The sequence below is a fragment of the Leptonychotes weddellii genome, chromosome 5, assembly GCF_054177405.1.
Source record: "Leptonychotes weddellii isolate Sample4059 chromosome 5, ASM5417740v2, whole genome shotgun sequence".
In the NCBI taxonomy this organism is placed as follows: Eukaryota; Metazoa; Chordata; class Mammalia; order Carnivora; family Phocidae; genus Leptonychotes; species Leptonychotes weddellii.
The window spans coordinates 126,071,696-126,094,582 of record NC_138373.1 but is presented as its reverse complement, the minus strand read 5'-3'; the positions used below and the strand labels follow the sequence as shown (position 1 = coordinate 126,094,582).

The following is a 22,887-nucleotide window of genomic DNA, read 5'->3' as shown; positions in this document are numbered from 1 at the left end:
CCATTGAATCATGAAACTCAAGCCTTCAATGTCTGAGTGTCTCATGCCATGAGAGAGTGGAGAGTTAATGATGCTCTCTTCACATTCCTTTTTTTTTTTTAAAGATTTTATTTATTTGTCATAGAGGGAGAGAGAGACAGAGAGCAAGCACAAGCAGGAGGAGCGGCAGGCAGAAGGAGAAGCAGGCTCCCCGCGTAATAGAAAGGAGCCCAATGAGGGACTCAATCCCGGAACCCTGGGATCATGACCTGAGCTGAAGGCAGCTGCTTAACTGACTGAGCCGCTCAGGCATCCCTCTCTTCACATTCCTAATGAACCTCCCATAGAGTGAGTAACCCCTAGCTTCCACAGGCTAGCGTTTCATATCAGGGTCACTCTTGCCATTTTAAGGATAGGCTAAAGGATTTTCTACTCATTAAAGAATTTAGAATCCTTGTTCCCTGCCCAATATGTATCAGTTGCCCTTTGCAGTCACTGTGACATTTGAAAATGTGCCTCCCTCAACATATGCAAAAATTAATTTCCTTCTGGAGATTGGTACTGTCTTCAGTTTAGAACCATCAGTATAGAGAGAGCTGTCCAACAGAAGTATAATTCAAGCCACAAATGTGAGTCACGTATGTAATTTTTAATTTTCTAGTAGCTACATTAAGTAAAAAAAAGACCATTGAGATAAGTTTTAATATTTTATTTAAGTCAATATACCAGAATATTTCAACATGTAATCAACATAAAATTATTAGATATCTTATGTTCTTTTGCATTATGTTTTCAAAAGCATATGTGTATTTTATACTTCCAACACTTAATTTGGACCAGCCACATTTCAAGTGCTTCGTAGCTCTGTATGACTAGTGAATAAAATGTTAGTATAGATAAACAGACAGATTCGTAAAGTCCACATAGCCATATGAACCCACTACTACCTGGACAAGAATAAGGCAGACACTCTCCAGAGTCAGATGATCATCCACAGAGTAAGAGTTCATCAGCTGGTTTGGCTTAGATCATTCTTACCAATAGCTGGAAACTGAATTTTGCTGGATCAGTTCTATGAAAGAAGGTTCTCATCCAGAATTATTTTAATTGGGCTAAAAAAATGCACCTGATTAGACTTTTGCTCCTGCTTAAGGGTACTGTCCTACATGTGATCCTTAAAAATAATTTTACCTACTATGGCCATAAATGTTATTTTGAAAGAGGATATAGCTGTAATTCTCTATTAAATGCTCTATTCAAAGGATATTAGATTTTGAAGTATTCAGAGTATTTCCAAGCTCCTCATGCTTTTTATTTTTATAGTTTTATTTATGAGAAACAAATTCTAATATCTTTTTTTTCTGGGTCAAGATTTGACTCACAATATTCTTCCAGAGCTGTCTTTGTTTCCCTCCCAGAGATACCATTTATTTTAAAATGTTAGTTTTGCTAATTAAAATGGGTTCTTGAAAAAAAATTGAAATCATAATTTAGATATTCTTTGCTCAGAAAAAATAGAAAGCCTGATTCATACAACCACTCAGTGGTTTTATTTAATGGGTCTACCTCATCAATCTCTATGTCCCCATCTGGACTGATCAAGAATTTTGTAACTTTTAAGTGAATCATTCATTTCCATTTCCATTTCCATTTCAAGAGAACAATTTTATTGTTACTTGCAGACTGTGAATAATAATTTATGGATATACAGTAAGGCAAGTACACTGATGAGAGAAATAAATGAAAATACCCACTCACTGTGCATAAATGGAAAATCTCACATTTAAAATAAATCACCCCCAAGAGTCCTTCATTCAGCTAGTGGATGCTTTTCCTAATGGTACCAACAATGACATTCTTTCATAATAAAAATTATTTAAGTATTAATTACACATGTGCATAATAATAAAATAAATTTTGGTACTCAGATTCAAAATTATTGACTAGATCTAGACAACAGTCACTGTTTTCAATTAAAGAGGACTTTGTTACAATTATACAGTTCAGTAAGAGAGTTACTAGGCTATGAGATTAACATTTATGCCAATGCTGCAGAATTTATAGCATCAAGTATTATAGATTGTTCGCTAAAATAAATTATGAAAAGCAGTAACAACAAAATTTGTCACTGGTGCTTTAATAAGATATTTCATTTCACTAGAAAAACCATAACCTGGTCAAGCCCTGCAAATGTGAAGTTGGGAAATTACAATGACAGAATAGTAAAAATTGGCTTTAATAATTTTATTTATTGATATATTGGTGATATTTGTGTGTGTGTGTACGTGTGTGCATGTGTGTGTAGTCTTTGTAAGGGTTAGTATTAGCTTGAGTCTTTCTACCTAATCTTGAGCTTAACTGGAATTTAAATCCCTTACACTTAAAAAATATGTATACCTTAACCCACTTAAAAGTAGTGAACATTTTTTCATGTACCTTGGCTTCATGTTTTCTTGCATGCAGTAAATATGAGAGAAAACAGAGCCCAGGATTAAGTTCTCATTTTTCAATTGTAACAAGAATTTATTAATTAATTATATGTTTATGGATCCTGAATGAAATAACTGCATTGTAAAATGTGTAATTCTGTGTTTGATGCCCAACATACTTTTTTTTCTTCTTCCTTTCCCTGCAAGGTTATGTATATTGCATATTTTCCAGCGCCAATAAAAATGACACTAAACTAAATAATCTATGGCTTGCTGAGTAAAAGCAGTTCTTACTAAGATCTTTTGAAGACATGATTTTTTCCAGATGTCATTATAAAATTTACAAAACAAGAGAAAACCTGCCAGAACATAAGCAGTTCTGGAAGTAGGGCTTATACTGAAGGATATAGGAGTCAGCTACGTGAGGAAAAGATGATTCCAAAAGCAGGATATGAAAAATCTTTAGATATCAGCAAATGCCTCTATATTCCCTTGGCTTGGAATTGAAGACATGCACCTGATTGGGTTCATTGGGCTATCATTTATCCCATTATATATAAAATATGTCACATTTTTCAAATGTTGAAAGAAACCTCACGCACTACACCCATATTTGCTCTTGTTTTTCGTAAGAAGAAAAAAGGACCTTGAAGCTCGCAGACTGTATTTATCCATGTATTTATTATGTATTATGTTGCTGCTGGGTGCAGTTGAATAGGAGGCTAATAGGGTACCTTTTCTTTTCATTCTCTCAGTGTTTGTTCATTTATGTACCCCTGCCATTTTACACATGTTGGGTTGGAAATATAAAGACGATCTGAGAAAGAAAAAAGAATACGTGGTATTGAACTGTTGATCAACTAACTTTTAAATTGACACAATGTATCCAACCTAATATGAATAGTTACTTCTTCACAGGAGGCTTTATGGAGACTGAGGCTGCCGCTCAGGAGTCCCTGGGGCTAGGCAAACTTGGAACTCAAGCTGAGAAGGATAGAAGACTGAAGAAAAAGTAGGTTTGGAGATTTTCATCTTCCTTTTTCTAGCTTTTACTGACTCTTTCTTATTTGTGGGGAATTAAAAAGACAGTAGTTGGAAACAATAGACCAAGGCCACTGTTGTCCTAGTATTCCCTAAAACTACTCAATGCTGGAATTTCCTGGTTCTACTGAGCTACAGTTTGAAATAGGTATACAACTCTTTGGCCTATAATAGAAATAAACAGTTTATTCTAAGAGACCAATGCATTTATTGGCAAAACTCATATATATTTAAAGTATTTAAGTGTAGCCTCGTAAGTAATATAATAATCAATTTGATGTTAAATCCAGTACTGAATTGGTATATGATAAAATGAGAAACTATACATCCAACTTTGTGTTTCCTCTTACAACAATTAAAGTACCTCCTCTTAAATTGGAGTATTTAAAAGGAGAATTTCTCTGACTGATTGAACATAAACTTATTTTAGACCCAGAGCAGATTGTTTTGCATCTGTCAGGAAACTGATAGTGTATCTTTTTCATTCACATATAGTATGGAACATTTAAGTGACTTGCAAAATTGGCAAATTTTGAGTCTCAGCAGCTGTTAGAAAGCTAGTGGGTCTATAAATAACATATTTTTAAAATACAAAATAGCATTTTCAGGGATGAAATAATACCTATAAAACATGTTCTCTAAAAGCCAAAGGATTTCGGTATTCCAGAATCTGTCGGTTGGTTACCCCTTTACCTCTCCTCCCTCTCAAATATTTGTTTGTAGTTTTCATGTTTACCTTATTTCCTATGAAATAATATTCATTGCTCTAGTTACCACTATTATAACAGGTATGCTCATATGGTTATAGTATTTGAGATAATCAGTTGACTCCATATTTTGTCTTCTCATTTGCTTTACAGATGTTTACTAATAATGAGGAAATACAGACTTGCAAGTTGTAGAAGAGCTCACTAGCCTAATTATTTCATTAATTTTCCACTTATTAAAATTATGTATGTATATATATATATGTATCCAAATTTAATAGAAACACTGTGTAGAAATAAAGAAGTGACCTTGAGAGCATTATTTCTTAAAAACAACCAAATGCTCGGTTGCATTCAGTAGCAATAAATATTTCTTCTTTCATTACTGATCACTCAAAAATATAATTAAATATTATCACAATCTGTTCGAACTCTCTTAATTTTATTCATTACTATCAAGGAATGCTTTATTCAATTTTATGGCTATTTACTGAGAAAAAAATTCTTCTAAAAATCTCTTTTGATAGATTCTTTAGAATTTATTTCAAGTCTAAAGAACTTCCAATTTTATTTATTTAAAATTATTTTAAGTCTAAAGGAATAAGAGTAATTAAAACCCAGGCTGGCTAATAAACTTGGTTTATTTCACTTAAAAGTTAATTTTCATTTTTTCTATAATGAAATATTTATATATAATGGCAACTTGACCAATTTTCACATTGCGAAGGGTGATATTGAGGCAAGTAATATATGTCGTTGGTTGTTTATGGAACCAAGTATGTCTTTTTTAACAGTTACTAAAGTTAAACATTTCCAATTATGCAGTGATTTTAAGACTAATATATTTAAAATTTATTATTAATTTTAAACACTGTTGGGTTAACTTAATGTTAATTTTATGGAATTATTTCTCAAATCCTAACTACCCTCATAGTCAGAAACTGATTTTAGTTCTAGATTTGGTTTGAAGATTTTACTATACTTGACTTTTGAGTTCTATTTTGCAAAATGTTTTGGCAAAATATAATTTTAAAATGTATTAAATAAAATATTTGTATTTAATATTAAGAAGAATATTAAGAACATTCTATAATATAATAAAGGATAACATTTCTCAGTACATTTCCTATAGGATAATGGTATTTGGGTTAAAATGAATCCAACAAGGCAAGGCAGAGTTGATTAATGGAAGAACAGAAGTATTTCTGTTATTATTGATTATTCCATGGCAAGTACCTCAGGAGTATAAATATGTAACCAGTATTTATGAGACACTTATAAGTGCTAACCCTTATTCAGGACTTGAATGACACTACACCTTGGTTTCTGGATTACCGAAGAGTGAAGTGTCTTCATGTAATGAGTTTTATAAGTTAGACAAGATCAATTATTTCATGTTTATTGGTCTTTCAAGATGGATAAGAAATTCAGGTACATTTTACTGAAAAATGAACTAAAGCAAAAATGGAGCAATTTCTTTGAAAATATTGAACACTATCGGTTTATGTGCATAGTTGGAATGACTGTAGTTGTAAATGTTCCTCACTGTAGTTGTTGCTGTATGTTCTATCCACTGACCAAGCCAAATGATGTTTCCAGGACAAAGTACTTAGCTTAGGCCTATGTTCACTGTCCCAAAGTTTATATCAGAGCTTCATTAGTCTCAGTGGGAATAAGCAGAGCTAAAGAAAAATAAAAATCTTCTTTTCAACTTTACTAGTATATCAGGTATCTACAGTTGACAATCTGTGAATTGAAATTTAATTGAGAGAAATGTTATCTCAAGAAGTTAGCTATGACACATTTTTTAAAAACCATATGTGGGAGATACTTTCAGAGAACAGCACTCAAGATATTCCAAATTCTTGCAAAGTTCAGAAATTTGTAATGTTGGCAGTCCCAAACAAAGGTCTAATTTGAGGCACATTTCCCATCCAACAAATTAAGCACACGTAGGTTAGAACAGCTTACTGGGTCTGGGTCCCTACTTCATTCTACTTTTACTTCGCTTTGGATGTAGGAATGTGTTTTTTCTTGTATTTCTCGTTATTTTCCTATGATTAGACATAGGACTGGTACAATAGCGGATCTTCTAAAGCACCCACTGTTCAAGAAAATCTTGTTGACCTTTCCCTTCCTGAGTTGGATCTTACCATGCAGGTGCTATTCGATCAGAGCACCACCTTATCTAGGCCTGAAGCCCATCTACTATTGTTCTGTCTGGTTTGCTTTTACTATGCCTTATCTTTGCTGTTCTTTCCTTTAAAGCTTTAATTACATTAATTGTTCTGGTAGGTTTATATAGTATATAGTTAATACCTACAATAATTGTGTAAAATTGAAACTCATCTAGTAATTCTTCAAGTACTTCACATTAATTTCTGGTCTTCCCCGCTAAAATTGAACAGTTTTTCTGTAGCCTCATGATACAGCTCTCCTAATCTTTAAGCACTGAGTCACTTATTCTCAGTATGTTCTCTCCACATTAAAATTGTGATTCTCATAGTTTTCTTGATGTGGGCTCCTTCTGGAGTATCACAGCTCTCTGAGATCTTGTCCATCATCCTTTGTTTGATTTCAATGGACTCCAGGTACCTTCTCTAACTTAACACATACTAAATGGCATCTCCATTTCTAAAATTCACATTATGAGCAACTAGCCCTGAGAATTTCACCTCTCCCCTTTTATACCTGTCATCCTGATCTTTAGGAACTTATTCCTCCTTCTTAGCTCTCCAGCCAATATTTTAATCTAAGATCTACAGCTACTTGCTCAAGATGGCCAACTAAAGCCAGCCACACAACTACAAAAGGTAACTGGGGCATGATAGAAACTATTGCAAGGTCACAAACTTACATGGTCTGGCCCATCAAAATCTGAATTTCTTTTTATTGTTGTTTTGTCTGAGCATAATAATTTTATTGAAATATAATTAACATACAATGTTTTATTAGTTTCAAGTGTACAACATATTGATTCAACAATTATGTAGCTTATGCAGTGCTGAATTTCTAAATGTTCTTTAACTCCCCAAATTTTCCTTAGAGTTTAGATGTGGGTCTTTTAGGACCCAATAACTAGAAACTGTTCTTCGCCTAAGTTTAGAACCTATTTGATAATAGACAAAGGAGTCAGGCAATTAGAGATCAAAATGTCAACTTTATTACCAATCGAGCTATTAGAATATGACTTACGAGTATGGCAAAAATGGGGGTTTCCCAAAACTGAAGCCCAGAATTAGAAAAACTTAACCTGACATGGAAAGAGCTGGATTGTCACAAGCTTCCAAAGTGTGCAATTCCCACCTCTCCTAAAAATAGAATCGATAATATTATGATTCTGTAAATGTGTCTCTCTAGAATCAAGGACTATGAACTCACAAGGAAGGAAATGAAATTTTACGTCATTAGCATCTAAAAGAATTTTCAAAGTTTAACATTTCAATGTTAAATGTATTAATATCTCATCATACTTCTTGCCTTTATTTTCCTGGAATATACATAGCTGACAATTTCCCATCACCATTTCTAGAAATATGATGCTAGGGTGTATGGCAATCTCCCTGAGTTTTTAGAGAATCTGGAAATATATTTTACATATAAAATTAGTTAATAATTGCCAAAAGTGAAAATCAAAGTGATTTTCTCTCAAAACTTTAAAGGTACTGTCCTTCTTGCTTCTAGTTATATCTAATACCAATTGATTGTCATTCTTTTGTATATAACATGTAGGGTTTCTTTTCTCTCCCTGAAAGTTTTAAGATTTTTCTCTTTATCTTTGGGGTTCAGAAATATCATAAGTATTTCTAGTCAAATATTTTTTGTTTCTTTTTTCTGCTTTATACTTGCAATCTGAAGACTAGTTAGTCTGGCCTGTTTTACATGTATTGACTTAAAAATTGTTCACTTCTAGACTCGGCTTTAATTCCAAGAAGCTTATTTTTAGAGACTTACAAGATTAAAGATGAAGTTGTCTGTTTCAGTAGTAATACACTGGTCTAACACTCTCATGACAATCCCTGATAGGCAGCTAACATATTAAAATTGACAGAATACCCTGTGAATGGTTACTTATCTCTAGAAATATAAATTCTGAAATCTTCATCTTAGTTTTTATCTGTGAATTTTCCTCCTGCATTTTTACACTATATAATTTTTTACTGAAATGTGTGCATACTGAGATCTTTTGTATCTTGAGACTTAAATTGAAAAATCTCATATAAATATTAATATACTAATTTGTCATTTTTGATCTTTAGTTATAATATAGGTAATGTGTTATTATTGTTATGTTAGATATGCTATATTCTTCCAAGTGGATATCATTGCTAAATGAATATGAATCTGAAATCAATTTTTCAACATCATTAAAATGAAATTAACATTCCAACTCAGCTATCAGCAGCATCCTCCAGAGAAGCGGTTTTATCCTTGGAGCATGGCAGTCATAGTTAATCACTACTAATGAATCTTTATGTTAGAACTTCAAAGACATAAAAGTGAAGCTCTATAGATTTAATTTATTTCCATTGCAATCCTAAGGGTCTTCCTCAGTGCATAATCTTTAATGTGTTTTGAGACTCTGCACTTTTAATGCTTGGCATTTGGAAGCCAAGAGTTTGCATATCTCTAAGTAAAATAAATATCACTGAAAATATTCATAATGAAAGGTATCACATAAATTCCACAACATTCATTCATTCAATAAATATTTATTAAGTGTCTGTGTGCCAAGTTAAACTTATAAATGAGTTGTATTCCAGAGGTTAATTTGTGAGATGTCTGTTAGAAGCTTTGAATACATTTTGCCATCTAAGTATATATATGGAAGGTAAATGTCTTTGCTATATATATGGAAGGTAAATGTCTTTGCTTCCTCTGCAAAAATCTATTTTGTAAGCATGCTATAGGAATCGAATCTGACTAGACAAAGCAAAAGGGGGAATTCATGGTAGGATATTAGAGTATCTCAGAGATTTCAGAAACAACAGGAGCAGGAGAACTCCAAAATTTCAACAGTAAGAGATTATGAAATATTTCTCTAGAGTGTTTTCAAGAGCTCATATTTTCTGTTTCACCCCATTCCAAATTTTCAATTCCTGGGGGAAAGCATGTGATTGGCTCAGTGTGGAACCGATATTTGTACTTGGATCCATCAGTTATAGTCGAAGGTTCATTTAATACAGATATGACCACAGGAGAACACTCTGGAGACTCAACTCAAAAGGATTTAATAAAGTAGAATATCTCAGAACCTAAACCTAACGTTCTCAATATTTCTCTGGGAAAACGTGTCCCAATTTCCTACTCGAAATTTCACAAGCATGTCTTCTCTGCGTGCACTGAGCTAGAGCTTCCTTTGCCTTGCCATCCGATCCTATTACCCTGTTTAGCTCCAGCCGTGGACAATTGTAAAAATTCCCTAAACCTAAAAAGTAATAATAATAATAATAATAATAATAATAATATCCAAAGACTAAAGGCCAAAATGCATTGAAATTGTTTAGGACAAAAAAGATACGAAAAATCAGAGTGTTTTTAAAAATATTTATATTTAGATATATTCTGTCTATTTGGGGGAAGGAAAAGAACCCAGAATGAATAGGGTTGCTGTTTTGAGCTTACAGTGCAATGTTAATAGATTAGAATAAGTAGATCAGAAGCCCTGTATAGTCTCCATATTTTCTGCTCAGGAGAAACATTTTTGACATGGCAAGAGTAAAATAAGAACTAGTAATAGGAAATTAAAACTTAAGATAGTTACATGTACTAGAGGAATGACCTCCTTTTCTAAATAAATCCATATCATTTGTCTTCACTGAAATATATCCTGGGTTAATGGAATATGCAAATGATAATTTTTCATTCATTCACTTAATGCCTTGTATGTCTCAAGGACTGTGTTAGAAACTGATATTCAGATTACACATTTCCATTTTTCAAAGTGCTTGTAGACAGACAGAAGCAAAAACAAATTATTGCACGTATTTCAGAGGCCATGATCACTTCTCTAAATCACTAGTTTTTGAACAGAATTTAAAAATAAAAGTGCTGCAAAGCCACCTCATGTTCTTATTTGAAAGTTGTTCTCCAAGCTGAAGACTGGTCACCTCATTGTTAGATTCCAAAATAAATGTATAACATTTATTAGATTATTTTTGATCAATAAGAAAGGAGATTATTGATGACCAAGAGTAAATGGAGTCCTTTAAGAATAAGCTAGACAGGTAGAGGAGGGAAAATGCTGTAAGAACACCTTTATTGAGTTCAGCAAGGTATTTCTCTTACTTTGTAAATGGTATTTCTAAACATACTGGGTTGAAACTAACAAAATGGATTTATATCTGATGGGACCATTGTGATCTGAAAAAAAGAATTGATGACATAGAAAGTGCTTGACTCAGCTCTTTCACAAGTGATTTAAATAAGGGTATCATATTTGTGGAGGAATGAAGCTAGAAGGCATAGTTAAGGTTTTAGATAAATCATTTTATTTAAGGAAGACCTTTACATAGAGATCCAGTATCTCTATGATACTTAAAAGGTAAAGTTTAATAAGGTAAAGTTTAATAAGGATGTTTATATAATTCTCCATCCAATTTCATGACTACCCTTACCAGTTACTTGTGTATCGGAGGCTATGGTGTGTGTCTATGTATAGGGGGATCTTAACTGCAACTCCTAAGATAGTGGTTTCTGTAAAAAAAAGACAAGTTAGCAATGTCTGGCAAGGAAGTTAATGATTTTCAATATCCATAAAAGCAATTGATAGGGCCAACATTCTATGCACTGCACAGATCATAACTGGATATTGTGTTAATTTCTGGGAAATATACTTGAAGTGGATATATTCAAACCAGCATCTACTCCAAGGAACATGACCAGTATCTTCATGATAAGACCTTGGACCAAAAGTCAGAGGTTGTTACAGATAAATTTGAGCTGAATCTAAGTGAGAACTGTTAGCAATCACATATCTAAGAAGAAAGAATTAACCACCTGGAAAGAGAGTCGTTCCTCATGATTCTGTCGAATATAGACCTGCCAAGTATGTGTATGTGGCAGAATTATTATATGGGGGATTCACATTATGTAAGAGATTGACTTACATGCTCTTCAAATTGTCCCTACCCTGGAATTCTATGATTGTCCATATAATTCAGAGAACAGAACTCAGGAGAACCCAGGCTTTTTAATTAATTAATTTATTTTTAACATCGCAGTGCCTGGCATATGAACTACTGAAAACAAATTTTCTGAATAACTGAATGCACGAATAGAAGCTGCACAGGGACATAACTCTAAAGAAAACCTAAGAAAAGAACAGATACTAGGGCAGTGATTTCTATTCAGATGACCAAACCAGGAAACCGGACTTCATCTTCGCCCTTGGTCTTCCTTGTCCTTATTTTTCCTCTATGCACCTCTGTTTACTATCATTCCATATACTATCTCTTTAAAATCTCTCAAATGAATTGATTTTCTTCTTTCCTTTTTCAGACCATCATAGTAAAACCATGTTCCATTCTTGCCTTCCTGTAATCCATTCTTCACACTTCAGCTAAAGAGATCTATCTAAATTAAGTTTCTGAACCTGCCTACCATCCTTCAATTATTACTTAGCTTCCTTAGAATAAATTCCAGATGCCTTTATATGGCCCATAAATCCCTGCATCATCTGGTCTCTATTTATCTCACCAGCTTTATCTCTGTCTACTTCCCATCTTGCATGTCATAGTCTTAATATATTTAATATCTGTTACTTATTTGTAATTACTCCTCTCTCCCTGTGTGCATATATCCTGTTCCATTTTCCTCCTCATTCTTTGTATAATAATGATAATCATTATCTATTATATATGTAATAACTGTTTGATAATCACGTTGAGCAGTCACAATATTCTAGGTGGTGGCCTACACATTTTACATGCATTATCTCTTTTAATTTTCACAAAGCCTTCAAATAGCAGCTGCTATTTTCCTCCACCTATGAGGTAACACAGCTTTCCAGGGCCTGGGCCATACAAGAGGCTGGACCTCCAGAGCTTAGCTTTCCTCTAAATTATTTGGGATCTCAGGGTAAAGCTGCAATGTAAAACATGTGGCTGTCTGTCAGCTGGACCTTGAATATTCTATATAATTTTGGATGCTTAAATAGGGAGTCAAAAAAGAACTCCTCACTCTCTTTATACTCTAAAAAGGGTAGCATATTTTTTCTAGAGAATAATTAGTTTCTCATCTGACTTTATCCCATCTTTCAACATGAGCAACAAATATATTCAAACCAAACACCTTTTTTTTTTTTTTTAAGACCGGGAGGGGGACGTAGTTTCAAAACACAAGATGTAGCTGTGTTATAAGCTTGCTTTTTTATATATAATTAGCCACAAATAATATCTCAAAGTTTGATATAAGAATAGTAATGATCACTTATAAATAAGCTATATAAGAAATTTAAATGTGTGCTTGAATCAATCTTAGGCTATTCATTCCAATAAAACTTACAAAGTCAGTATCAAACAGCAAGGATAATTAACCTCCTTTTTTAAAAGAAAAAAAGTCACTAAATAGGGTACATTTAAATATAATGCTGACATCTTAATCTGGAAAGAATTATCCCCATTTGTTCCTACAAATATAGGATCTTATATTGGCTCTACATAGGTTTTTCATAAGGTCTTTGAAGATGCTGTCTCTTCCAGCAGTTATTTAAAATTAGCCAGCCATCAAGCAAGGTTCTCTTCCTTGTTTCCATGTTCCTAAGAAGGGCAGTGATTATCTATATCTTATTGCTAGAGTTTTATTTAAAAAATAGTTCTATACCAAAAGATTTCCAATAAAAAATATAAGTATGTGTATATGTATGTTTTATGCACATGTATATACAAAAATATAATTAAATGTCTTTGTTTCAGATTTTACATAATCAAAACTTTAACCATGGGCCTGACTGGCTTAAATTTACTAGGCAAATGAACAGCAAAATTCTTAGAAGAATAAAGATTTCTTAACCTCTCTAAAAGAGTCTCAAGAATCTCAAAGTTTAGCTATTTGAAATCGATATTAACTTTAATGAGAAGTTACTTCTGAAGTAGTGTGATGGTGAACCTTACTGAAAACTTCTGAACCATTTCCTTTCAATTATAAAGATCACTAGAAATATGCTTGAACATTTATTTATCTGTATCCCAGCACACTAGCCTCTTTCTGTCCTCTTCTTGCTTCCTATTTAGCTTAGAGTCCATGGGCATAATTTCAACACACTCAAAAATTCCTAAACTTTTTTTGCTCCTCTTTCATTTGGTTGTATCCACAAGTCATATTCACAGCCACCAATGAATTTTCTTTCTTCATGTCTGCGTTTGAACACCTCTATGCTGCCGGACGACATTATAGCAGAAGAAGTTGAGCCAGCTTCATTTGGGAACTCAGCAGTACCCAATAATTTCAGTATTTTTCTCTTACCAATTTTGTTTCTACTCTCTGCAGCTTTCGTTAGAGACCTCCACTGTCCTCAAACCTGCATCTTCTGCACATGAGCTCACAGTCTGCCTCAGAGGGAGAGAAAAAAGAAACCAACAGGGTGCCCTAAATTATTTGCTGCTAAATACACACTAACACTAGTCCTTCTCCTGTTTTATTAGAGGCAAGTAGGATACTCTCTTCTTGCCTGAGCTCATCTCTTCCCAGTTTCTTAGTCATGTTGTGCTGACTTCGCATTTGCTCTTATACCTTCAAATTCTGCTCTCTTCTGTATTTTGGCCATCAGCATTTAAACCTTCTCAGGTTTCACCTATTAAGAGAAATCCTCTCTTTATTCCACGTTTCCACATCAGTTCCTACCCATTCACTTCCCAATCTGGTGTTAATAATTGATTTTAAAATCTTTCCGAGTCACCAACTTGAACCTAAAGAAGCGAGAGGCAATCACATTCCACATATGAAGCTCATGTAGTGACTTATTTATCATGTGAAGTTTTAACATTCAAAGTTGACTAGTTTATAAACAGGCAAAGGCCCATTCATTCAGTAAGAGATCTAGAGGACTGAAGTGAGACAGCTCAAAAGTTTCAGGCACCCATTTTGGACTATGACATGTTAGCTGGTAATGTCTCCTTGTGTCTGGATGTATGCTGATGTTCCCAAGGAAAACATGCCAACAATTGGATTTGATCTTATTCATTAAATGGTAACTTAAAACCTGTTCTTTTTCTATATCAATTAAAACTTGTTATTTGCCTGTTACTCACAGAGGTCTTTAACTGAAGAACATTTATTTTTCACAGAATCTGTCTTGCTATTATCATAACCTTGACAATCTGGAGTGAAGAAAAAAAAGAATAATGAGGTTATGTGTTGTTGTAAATAACTGCTTGTAAGAAAGAATATAGAAAGAAGAAAAATTAAATGCTTTATCTAGATGAAAAAACTCTGCAAATATATACTCCCTCTGACATGAATTTATAGTATATTCCCACAACATATGTCAGAGTCCTTTATGACTCTGGCTTTTTGTCCTTTGCAGAACATCTTTTTTAAGTCATGAGCTGAAACACTTAATATTATAAAGTGAGATAACTGCTCAGTATTGCTTTAAATTAACTGACTATGGAGAACAAGAAAGTTCATAAAAACTGAGAAATCAGACAACTTACAAAAGTTGATAACAAATATATCAGAACTTTAAGCAGTACTTTTTGAGTGTCTCCTTTATGTATGTGTTTCCTCCTTATTTTCATAATTTCTCTTAAATTTTATATTTAAGGTATTTTTATTAGTATAAGTTTTCTGTTTTTGAAAATGACAAATGAAGATGTGAGGACTATTAATATTCCACTGTGTGCAGATTTAATCAACTTGTTTTATTGGAGAGCAATTCCTAGATAGCTGGCAGGCTGCAAAAGATGATTTTGTCCATGGGAATAACTGGCCCCAAATACTTTTGGCAATTTTCCTGGAGAGCTCAGAAATTGCCTTTTTTAAGAGCTCATCAAAGAGTTCACAGGTATGTTGACAGGAAAGCCATTTTAACCCCTTAGAAGTGATCTTTTTTGGTTTTAATGTTCTTTCTGTTGCATGTGTGATGTAAAAAAGATGCCTTAAATTTCTTAGAACATGGTGGTGCCAATGTGTATGGACATTTATGTTTTTGTTCATGTGAAAATTTGAAGGCTTCCCACAGCTGTTCCGGATCTAAGGCCAAAGAATATGCGTTCTCCAAAAGGCCTATCTAATAAAACAATACCCGGTTTCTCTGAATGAATGCGTTTAGATGAGGCACGTACAGGGTGTTCCATTGCACGTCAACCTTTACTTTATAATGATTGAGCAATAAAAATGGAAACTAAGTTGCCTAATTTCTGAGATATGAATTTCTGCTTCATATTTTGTTGTATTTAATATATTTTATGAGTTGTAGTAAAAGTTTTATTTTTTCAAAGAATTAGTCTATTGTGCTTGTATAGAAAAACTTAAAATGATATTCTCATGGCTTTTTGTTGAATTATTTAAATTCCGTTATTTTCCCAGTGCCACTACTATATCCAGGGAGCAAGAGGGCTACCTCAAAAACTACATTTAAATCAATGCTGTTTTGTGATGATTTATGGTAATATTGGTGAACCAACGGAGTTTGCTTTTTTCCTCAGAGCAACATTTATAAACATCTGTCCAAATAAATGTTCCTGTTGAGAGAGACCCAGTTGGCACCAACACCATTTGTTTTGCCCGCTCAAACAGAGGAAGAGGAAGTAGTGTAGCAGGAGGAGAAGAGTGATAGACTTCTTTTATTCTTTCTCACATTCTGAAGACTGGCAAATGCATATTTATAAAAATAATAATTATTATTATGACATTTGTGAGCATATTAAAATTATGGACCCGGAATGTAAAATTATTTCCTGCCCCAGATTAAGGTGAGGAAGTTGAAAATCAGAACCTGCTAGTAATTTTAACCAACTCATGTATGAGAACTGGAACCCAGATACTCTGACCTTCACCCTAGTGCTCTCTTAAGTCACTGTCTCTGCAGGGGTCCATCGTACTTTGTTTTGAGCTCTAGCAGTAAGCATGTAAGGCCATATGAGGATCTGAGCACTCTTTTGTAAGTTATTGCTTCTATTTGTAAAACAAGCCAGGAGTGGCCTGAGGTAAAGAATGTTCTTTAATAAAGTGCCTAATTTCTTCCCGGGGTATACTAGAGGCTGGGAAAAATGTGGTCATGCATGTTTCAGAGTGGCTCATTTTCAAGAGACAGACTTACTAGTCAACAATTAGAGCTACCCTCAACCTGATCATGCTTTTGGACGCAGTGAGTATGTGTGTCATGGTGAAATTAAAAAAAGACACCAAGTCTTTCTCATATCTGAGCTTTTGCACATCTGAAATGATGCTCTTGTTTTATTCCATGGCTTTCTTTGGACTGAAATGTATCCATTAACATTTGTGTGCTTTTCTTTTCCATCCATCCTTCTCCATCTCATGAAAAGCACATCTGGGTAAGTTGAATGACAATGGCTGCTGAACAGGTTTATTTTCAGCACCATCCTTTTTTTCTTTTATCTTTAGTATTTCTCTTTTCAGTTGTAACACAAGCTGCACTGCCTCTGACCTAAAACGAAAATTGTGAAGTGTATTCATTTCTACACCATAAAGGAATCATTGGTTCAGAGAAATGTTCACACTCAAATTAATGATGGTGGCCTTGCAGGCACTTCTGTTTCTTCAGTTCTATTAGGCACATGTCAAAGGCATTCCAGACGTCATTTCCTTTCTTCTCGAGTCATTCTCTAGGAGTTAGTATGGCACTCAGTGAGGCTTAAGTCATGGGCCACTTCAGTACTTTGGACAGTGCTGCATGATTGGGTCCTTCTGTGTGTTCCCTAGTGCTTTCTGGTTCCCCACCCGCATCCTCTTCCAGACACAGACTTCTGTGTTCATTACTAGAACTGTACTTAAATGAAGAGGGTTAAATGCTGGATCTTACCCAGTAGGACTTGTATGCCTAGTTTCCAAAGTAATCCTTGGTTTTGGTTGATTCCTTTGGTTGTGTGTGTTTTTTCCATTATTTCCTATACTACTGGTTAATTTTCAAAGCTTTAAAATCCAAACAACTCAATCCTGCTCTTTGAACTAAAATTAGAACATGTTATTATCTATTCCTAAGACAAATTGGGCTTCAAAGCAAACAAATTGTGTACAACATTTACAAAATATTTACATTGGTGTAAACTTCTGCATTGGTAGCATGGTGAGCTTTTAAAAACACTTTAGTTTGGGAGAGGTATTGCTTTTAAGTTTAAAGCTATATATATATATATATATATATTATACACACACACACACATGCATATTTGGTAAATAAAATGGCTCCAATGAGATGCCGTTATCCAGGAAGCTAGGGAGAGTGCCCCTAATTTGCTTTATGGATATTTTATATGCCAATACAAGGTCATATACTTTGTAATATTACTTAGTTCATTACTATCGCTTATATTTGTTATACTTTTCTACTCTAATTTTAAGTTACAGTTACTATTACTGATTATTTAACAATGCAGAATTTACTTCAGTTATGGTAATTTATGATATTAAGGATATTAAGGATAAACTAGGATATTAAGCTCTAGTAAGTGTTATTAAAAATGCAAGGCGAGCTGTGGTTAGGGTAATGTTCAACTTTGCTAGCCAAAGTTGTAAGCTCTTACTTTTTAAAAATAATGAATATTCTAGACATTAGATTTAAAACATTGTTTTCATGTCATCATATAATACCAGTCTTGTGTTTTCTAAAGACTTTTAAATTTCATGAGGAAAATAATCCCAATAATAAAACTTCATTTCCCTATCACTTTTTGAATGAAATACTGCAAAAGAATAAATGCATGATGCATTGTCATTTATGGACTTTAAGAAACTGATGTAATTGTCTTCATTCTAAAATTCAGATTCTTGTCATCTTGTACATGCTCCTGGAACTTAACAGTTTATGACCTCAAAATCACTTCCCTTGTAGAATCTATAACAGAAAGCTTAGGAAGTTAAAGTACAAATATAGTGAAAAACAGAAGATTTGAGGTGGAAAGGTTATTCATTAAATTAGCAAACAGAAGATAAAATTTAAGCATCAACTTTCCCATGTGTTGCATACCCTTGAATGACTGACATATTCTCTTTATTTATTGATACTACTGTCAACTTCCCGCACCTCATAAGAGCATGAGAAAATATGTATAACCTCAGAAGCACAAAACCCATGAACTTCAAAATCTGAGTTAAAGAGGGCTGAAAATTAGATGAGGCACTAAGGTAATCTAGTCTAAATGGTATCCAAATAACCTGAAAATTACCAGTGTTCCTCCAATAAGTCCCCAGTTTACTATCAGGAAGTGACTAGGGAGAACAGACCATAGAATCTTTCAAAAGTGAAATTGTTCAATAGAAAGTAATACAAGTCCCTTTAGTTTTCAAGAACAGCATGAGTAATTGTATTGCTCCATCACATTTGTGTGTGTGTGTGTTTATACCTTTTTAATGGTTTTGAAACTGATTAAAGTGAGGAAAGAAATTATGTAAATCCTAATTCAAATTCACAAATAAATTCCTGAGACTAAGCCCTCCATTTCAGAGCAGCTTGAAGGAAAAAAGGTTTCAATATGAATAAGCTTTGGTTTTAATGTAGTCAAACTATTTCAATTCCAAACAACCTAGCATGTGTTCTTAGAATCTAAATAAAACACGACTTAGATCTGTAATGGACTTTTAAGTGCACTTCATGTGAAAATGTGCCATAATACGATATACAAACACACATTCACTTGCACACACACACACAATCACAGTACACTGTGCTTTTAAAATCAAGTCAACCTTGTTAATGTTGAATTTGAAACTCGTAATTTTATGGAGCTAAATATGTATATTTAGGCAATCAATGTTCTGAAGCAGCTGATTGGGATTTTGACATTTCTGTTTAGAATAATTACGTGAGTTAAAATATACATTTTCAGCTTGCACGTGTTAGAAAAAATGTGGGTGGCACCATATTTTGTTCATATTTGCTGACCAGAATTTCAAATGGTTTCTCAAATATGTAATGTAGATTTTCATAGAATTAATTGATCAACAAGTCTAGATTTCTGAATAATAGAGTTATAGCCTATTGTCTGTTTGAAATTTGAGGTGATCATTTCCTACTTATCCTTCTGACTATTGAATTTTAATGGAACAATTAGTAATGGTGTGAAGTGAAGTGTAAGTAAATTTACTGCTAGTATTATGTAAGGAGATTTATTCTCTGGCCTACACTGTTGAGAAGAGATTCAACTGTCAAATTATTTTGACTTATATTTTATTCTTGGTTCTTATTGAGCCACATATTTATTTCTTCTGGTTATATCAGTAACTAGTCACTTGTCATGTGCTACAGTAAATAAATAAGCCCTTAAGGTAAATTTTTCAATCAGAGAATTACTTTGTATTACAATTACACAAAATCAGTTGAGCTGAAACAAGTTACAAGAAATCCAGCTTTTCCTTCCCAATTAGATAAAGGAGACCAACCTCCTTCCTCTGACAGAGATGCAGAAGCTGACATTAAGGAGGAACAAGAAGAGAAAAGGCATAGCTCTTTTTTTCTCTTACAATGTTGAGGATTAAAAGGTGTGATAGTAAGGGGGTAAAGACTATACATATTAGCCAGGAGGCCAAATAAATATATACCACTTCTAAATATAAACGAACCACAAGAAAAGAAAGTGGGAGACTATACTAACAATGAAGTGGATGCAATTGGTTTTAATGTAATCAAATTCTTATCGTCAGTTTACCCTCCTTTCTCAGTAATGAAAAATTCAAAGTGTAATTAACTAAAGGATCATAGGAGGGTTAAGAAAGCTAACTCTGTGGCCAAGTTTTTGGGGCTCAAATTCTGGCTCTGCCACCCACGTTCTATGCTCCAAGTGACTTTTGCTCTTCAATGTCCTCAGCTGCAAATGAGTATCAATATGTATCTTACCATTGTGAAAATTAAAGAAATTATACATATAAAGCACTTAGGATAAAGCACTTAGGATAGGATAAATGAATGTTAGCTATTGTTGTCTGGGATCCAAACCCTAATTTGTCTACATCCAGAACCTTTGTTCTTTCAAACCATGATATAGTATTTCTGAAGAATAGAAGTGGTTTAAAGACAAGAGAGCACGTTAGATAAACCTCTATTACGGTACATTGTAAATGAGAGGTATAAGAAGTGCAATTACTGGAGTATACACAAGTTATACTATTTATATAGAAGAGAAATCTAATTCTGCCTGGGAGAGGTCTTGGAATCTTCACAGGAAGGATAAAGCATTAGCTGTGTCTGAGGGACAAGTATGAGTTTGCCACGATTCTGATGCAAAGAAGGATGTTTCAGTCAGAAGAAAAAGATAAGAGTCACGGAAAGGGTCAAATAAAATGAGGTATTCGGGGGATGGCAAGTGTTTCAGCACTGACTGAGCACAAGAGTCTGGAGAGAGAGCCAGGGCCAGATTACTAAGGGTTTTTTTCCATCATGCTAAGATATTTGACCTTTATTTTTAGGACAATGGGGAGGTTTTCAAGTAGGCAAGTCTCAACAAAAACTTTGTGTTTAGGAGGGTCTCATTGGGAGTTGGAAAAAGGATGGAAAGGAGGGGGTACCAAACAAGAGACAGAGAGACTCTGGGAGTTCATTGCCATGATCCACAAATGATGAGAATTTGAACAAAAGCTTTGGTAGTAGTCAACCAATTTGCAAAATATCTTATTTAATATTAGAGAGTACATTTTTTTCTCTTTCTGAACAACTGCTAAACAAAATTCTTATTCCTTTTCAAGATGTAGTGCACAGTTTGATGTTAACAAAAACAAAATACTTAGAATTCACTCTGTCATCAAAGATCCCAGATGGTTGTCAACATTGAGAGTTTTGTGGATTACAATATAACAACCATTCAAGAGATATTCTTAGCTATAGCATGGGAAGAAAAGCAAGAGACAGTGGAAGAGCAAACTCTCATCTCTAGGACTTTAAAGATTTTATTTATTTATTTATTTGAGAGAAAGAGAGAGAGACAGAGAAACAGCATGAGAGGGGAGAGGGTCAGAGGGAGAAGCAGGCTCCCCGCTGAGCCAGGAGCCTGACGCGGGGCTCGATCCCAGGACTCTGGGATCACGACCCGAGCCGAAGGCAGTCGCCTAACCAACTGAGCCACCCAGGCGCCCATCATCTCTAGGACTTTAGAGTCCTGGGTGGGAGAGGAGATGCGCGCATGTGGTGCTAATCAACAATCACTATGAGTGATTTTTGACACTATAAGTATCCAGATTTTGAAGGATAAAGAGTCCTTGTGGAACGGGATTATCACAAAAATGAAAGGAAGGGTCATGATTTAGGCAAACAGTAAGATTCTGATAGTTGAAGAAGGGAAAGAACTTCTCAGCTCTGGAAAATGGTACTCACAATGATAGAATTAGTAATGCACAAATTATTTGCAAAAGTAGGTTCTCAGTCCTGGTTAGAAGTGAAGATGATTAGAAAGGGAAATCAAGACTAAACCTATTTAGTATTTGTAATTCAGGATGAGGGTTATACTTTAGACATTTAAGGAACCATTGGAGGGTTTTCAGAGGACAATGCTATGTCAAAAGTAACACTTCACATTCATTAGCTGCTTCCTTTGTGTGAGGTCCTGTTGTAATCACATTACATGTATTTTCTCAGGTCACTTTCATTGCAACCCCCTGAGGAAGCTACTGTTATCAGCTTTATTTTACAGATGAGGAAACTGAGGCACAGAGAGGTAAAGTGACTTGTCTGTGGATGCACAGCTAAGAAGAGGAGGCACCAAGAATCAAGCCTAAGCAATCAGACTTTAAAGGCCACTCTCTTACCTATTCTGCTAGCATAGCAGATTTTTTTTTATGCCAATGTATTAGAAGGGTTAGAGGACTTGAGATAGGGACCAATTAAAGGGTTGGGAAAAAAAAGTATGGTGGCAATGAGAATAGAAAGTAAAGAAAGATGAAATAGAAAACATGAAGGGGAAATGGGCAGGCATTAAATGGAAGGTGACTGGCACGGCCATCACACAGTCGTATCACAAATTGGCAATCCTAAAATAGCATTGTAGGCTAAGTGGTCTGAGAATACAGTCTCTTTTCACTGACAGTGATGCACCATCCATGCTGAGAAGAATATGAGAAAGGAGACTTTACTGGCCCTGTGGTCTGTGACTTTTTTGAGTAATTAATGAACTTTATTTCTCAGAGTTTAACACTTTCTTGAACTTGTTGATTTACGAGTTGTGTTCCCCTACTATGAGGACATGAGGACAGGGAACTTTGCATGCCCCAGGATTAATCAAATTTGTTAGGTAGTCAGTCATCCGATTTTTTTTTACAGACCTGCTATGTGCCAGGTTTTGTGTTCAGCAAGAATAAAACCGACTGAATCTCTGAGTCGATAAAATGTTAAAGGTACTCTAGGTAGGAATGCTTAGTATTCTAGGGCGCTTATAAAAAGAAGTAGTAAATATTGCCTCAGGGGCGAGGAAAGGATGGCTTCAGAGAAGAAGTATTTTTGTATGTCTTGAAAATCAAGCCAAAGTGAGGGGGGTAGACAAGGCAGGGAGGCAAGAGGACATTGTTGAGTGTGATAGAAACACAGCTCACAAATATGCAGGCATACTCCACCAATTAGGTCAAAA

At 34.3% G+C, this 22,887-nt stretch overlaps 1 protein-coding gene across 18 annotated transcripts in view; it reads left to right on the top strand.

Moving 5' to 3' along the window:
* Positions 1–22,887, top strand: part of PPFIA2 (PPFI scaffold protein A2) — a 464,553-nt gene that overhangs the window by 401,255 nt on the left and 40,411 nt on the right. For all 18 annotated transcript variants that reach the window (XM_081822131.1, XM_081822133.1, XM_081822149.1 and 15 more), the window contains one exon: positions 3,327–3,420. In XM_081822131.1, the coding sequence (XP_081678257.1) occupies positions 3,327–3,420 (94 nt within the window). The remainder of the gene's footprint in view (positions 1–3,326; positions 3,421–22,887) is intronic.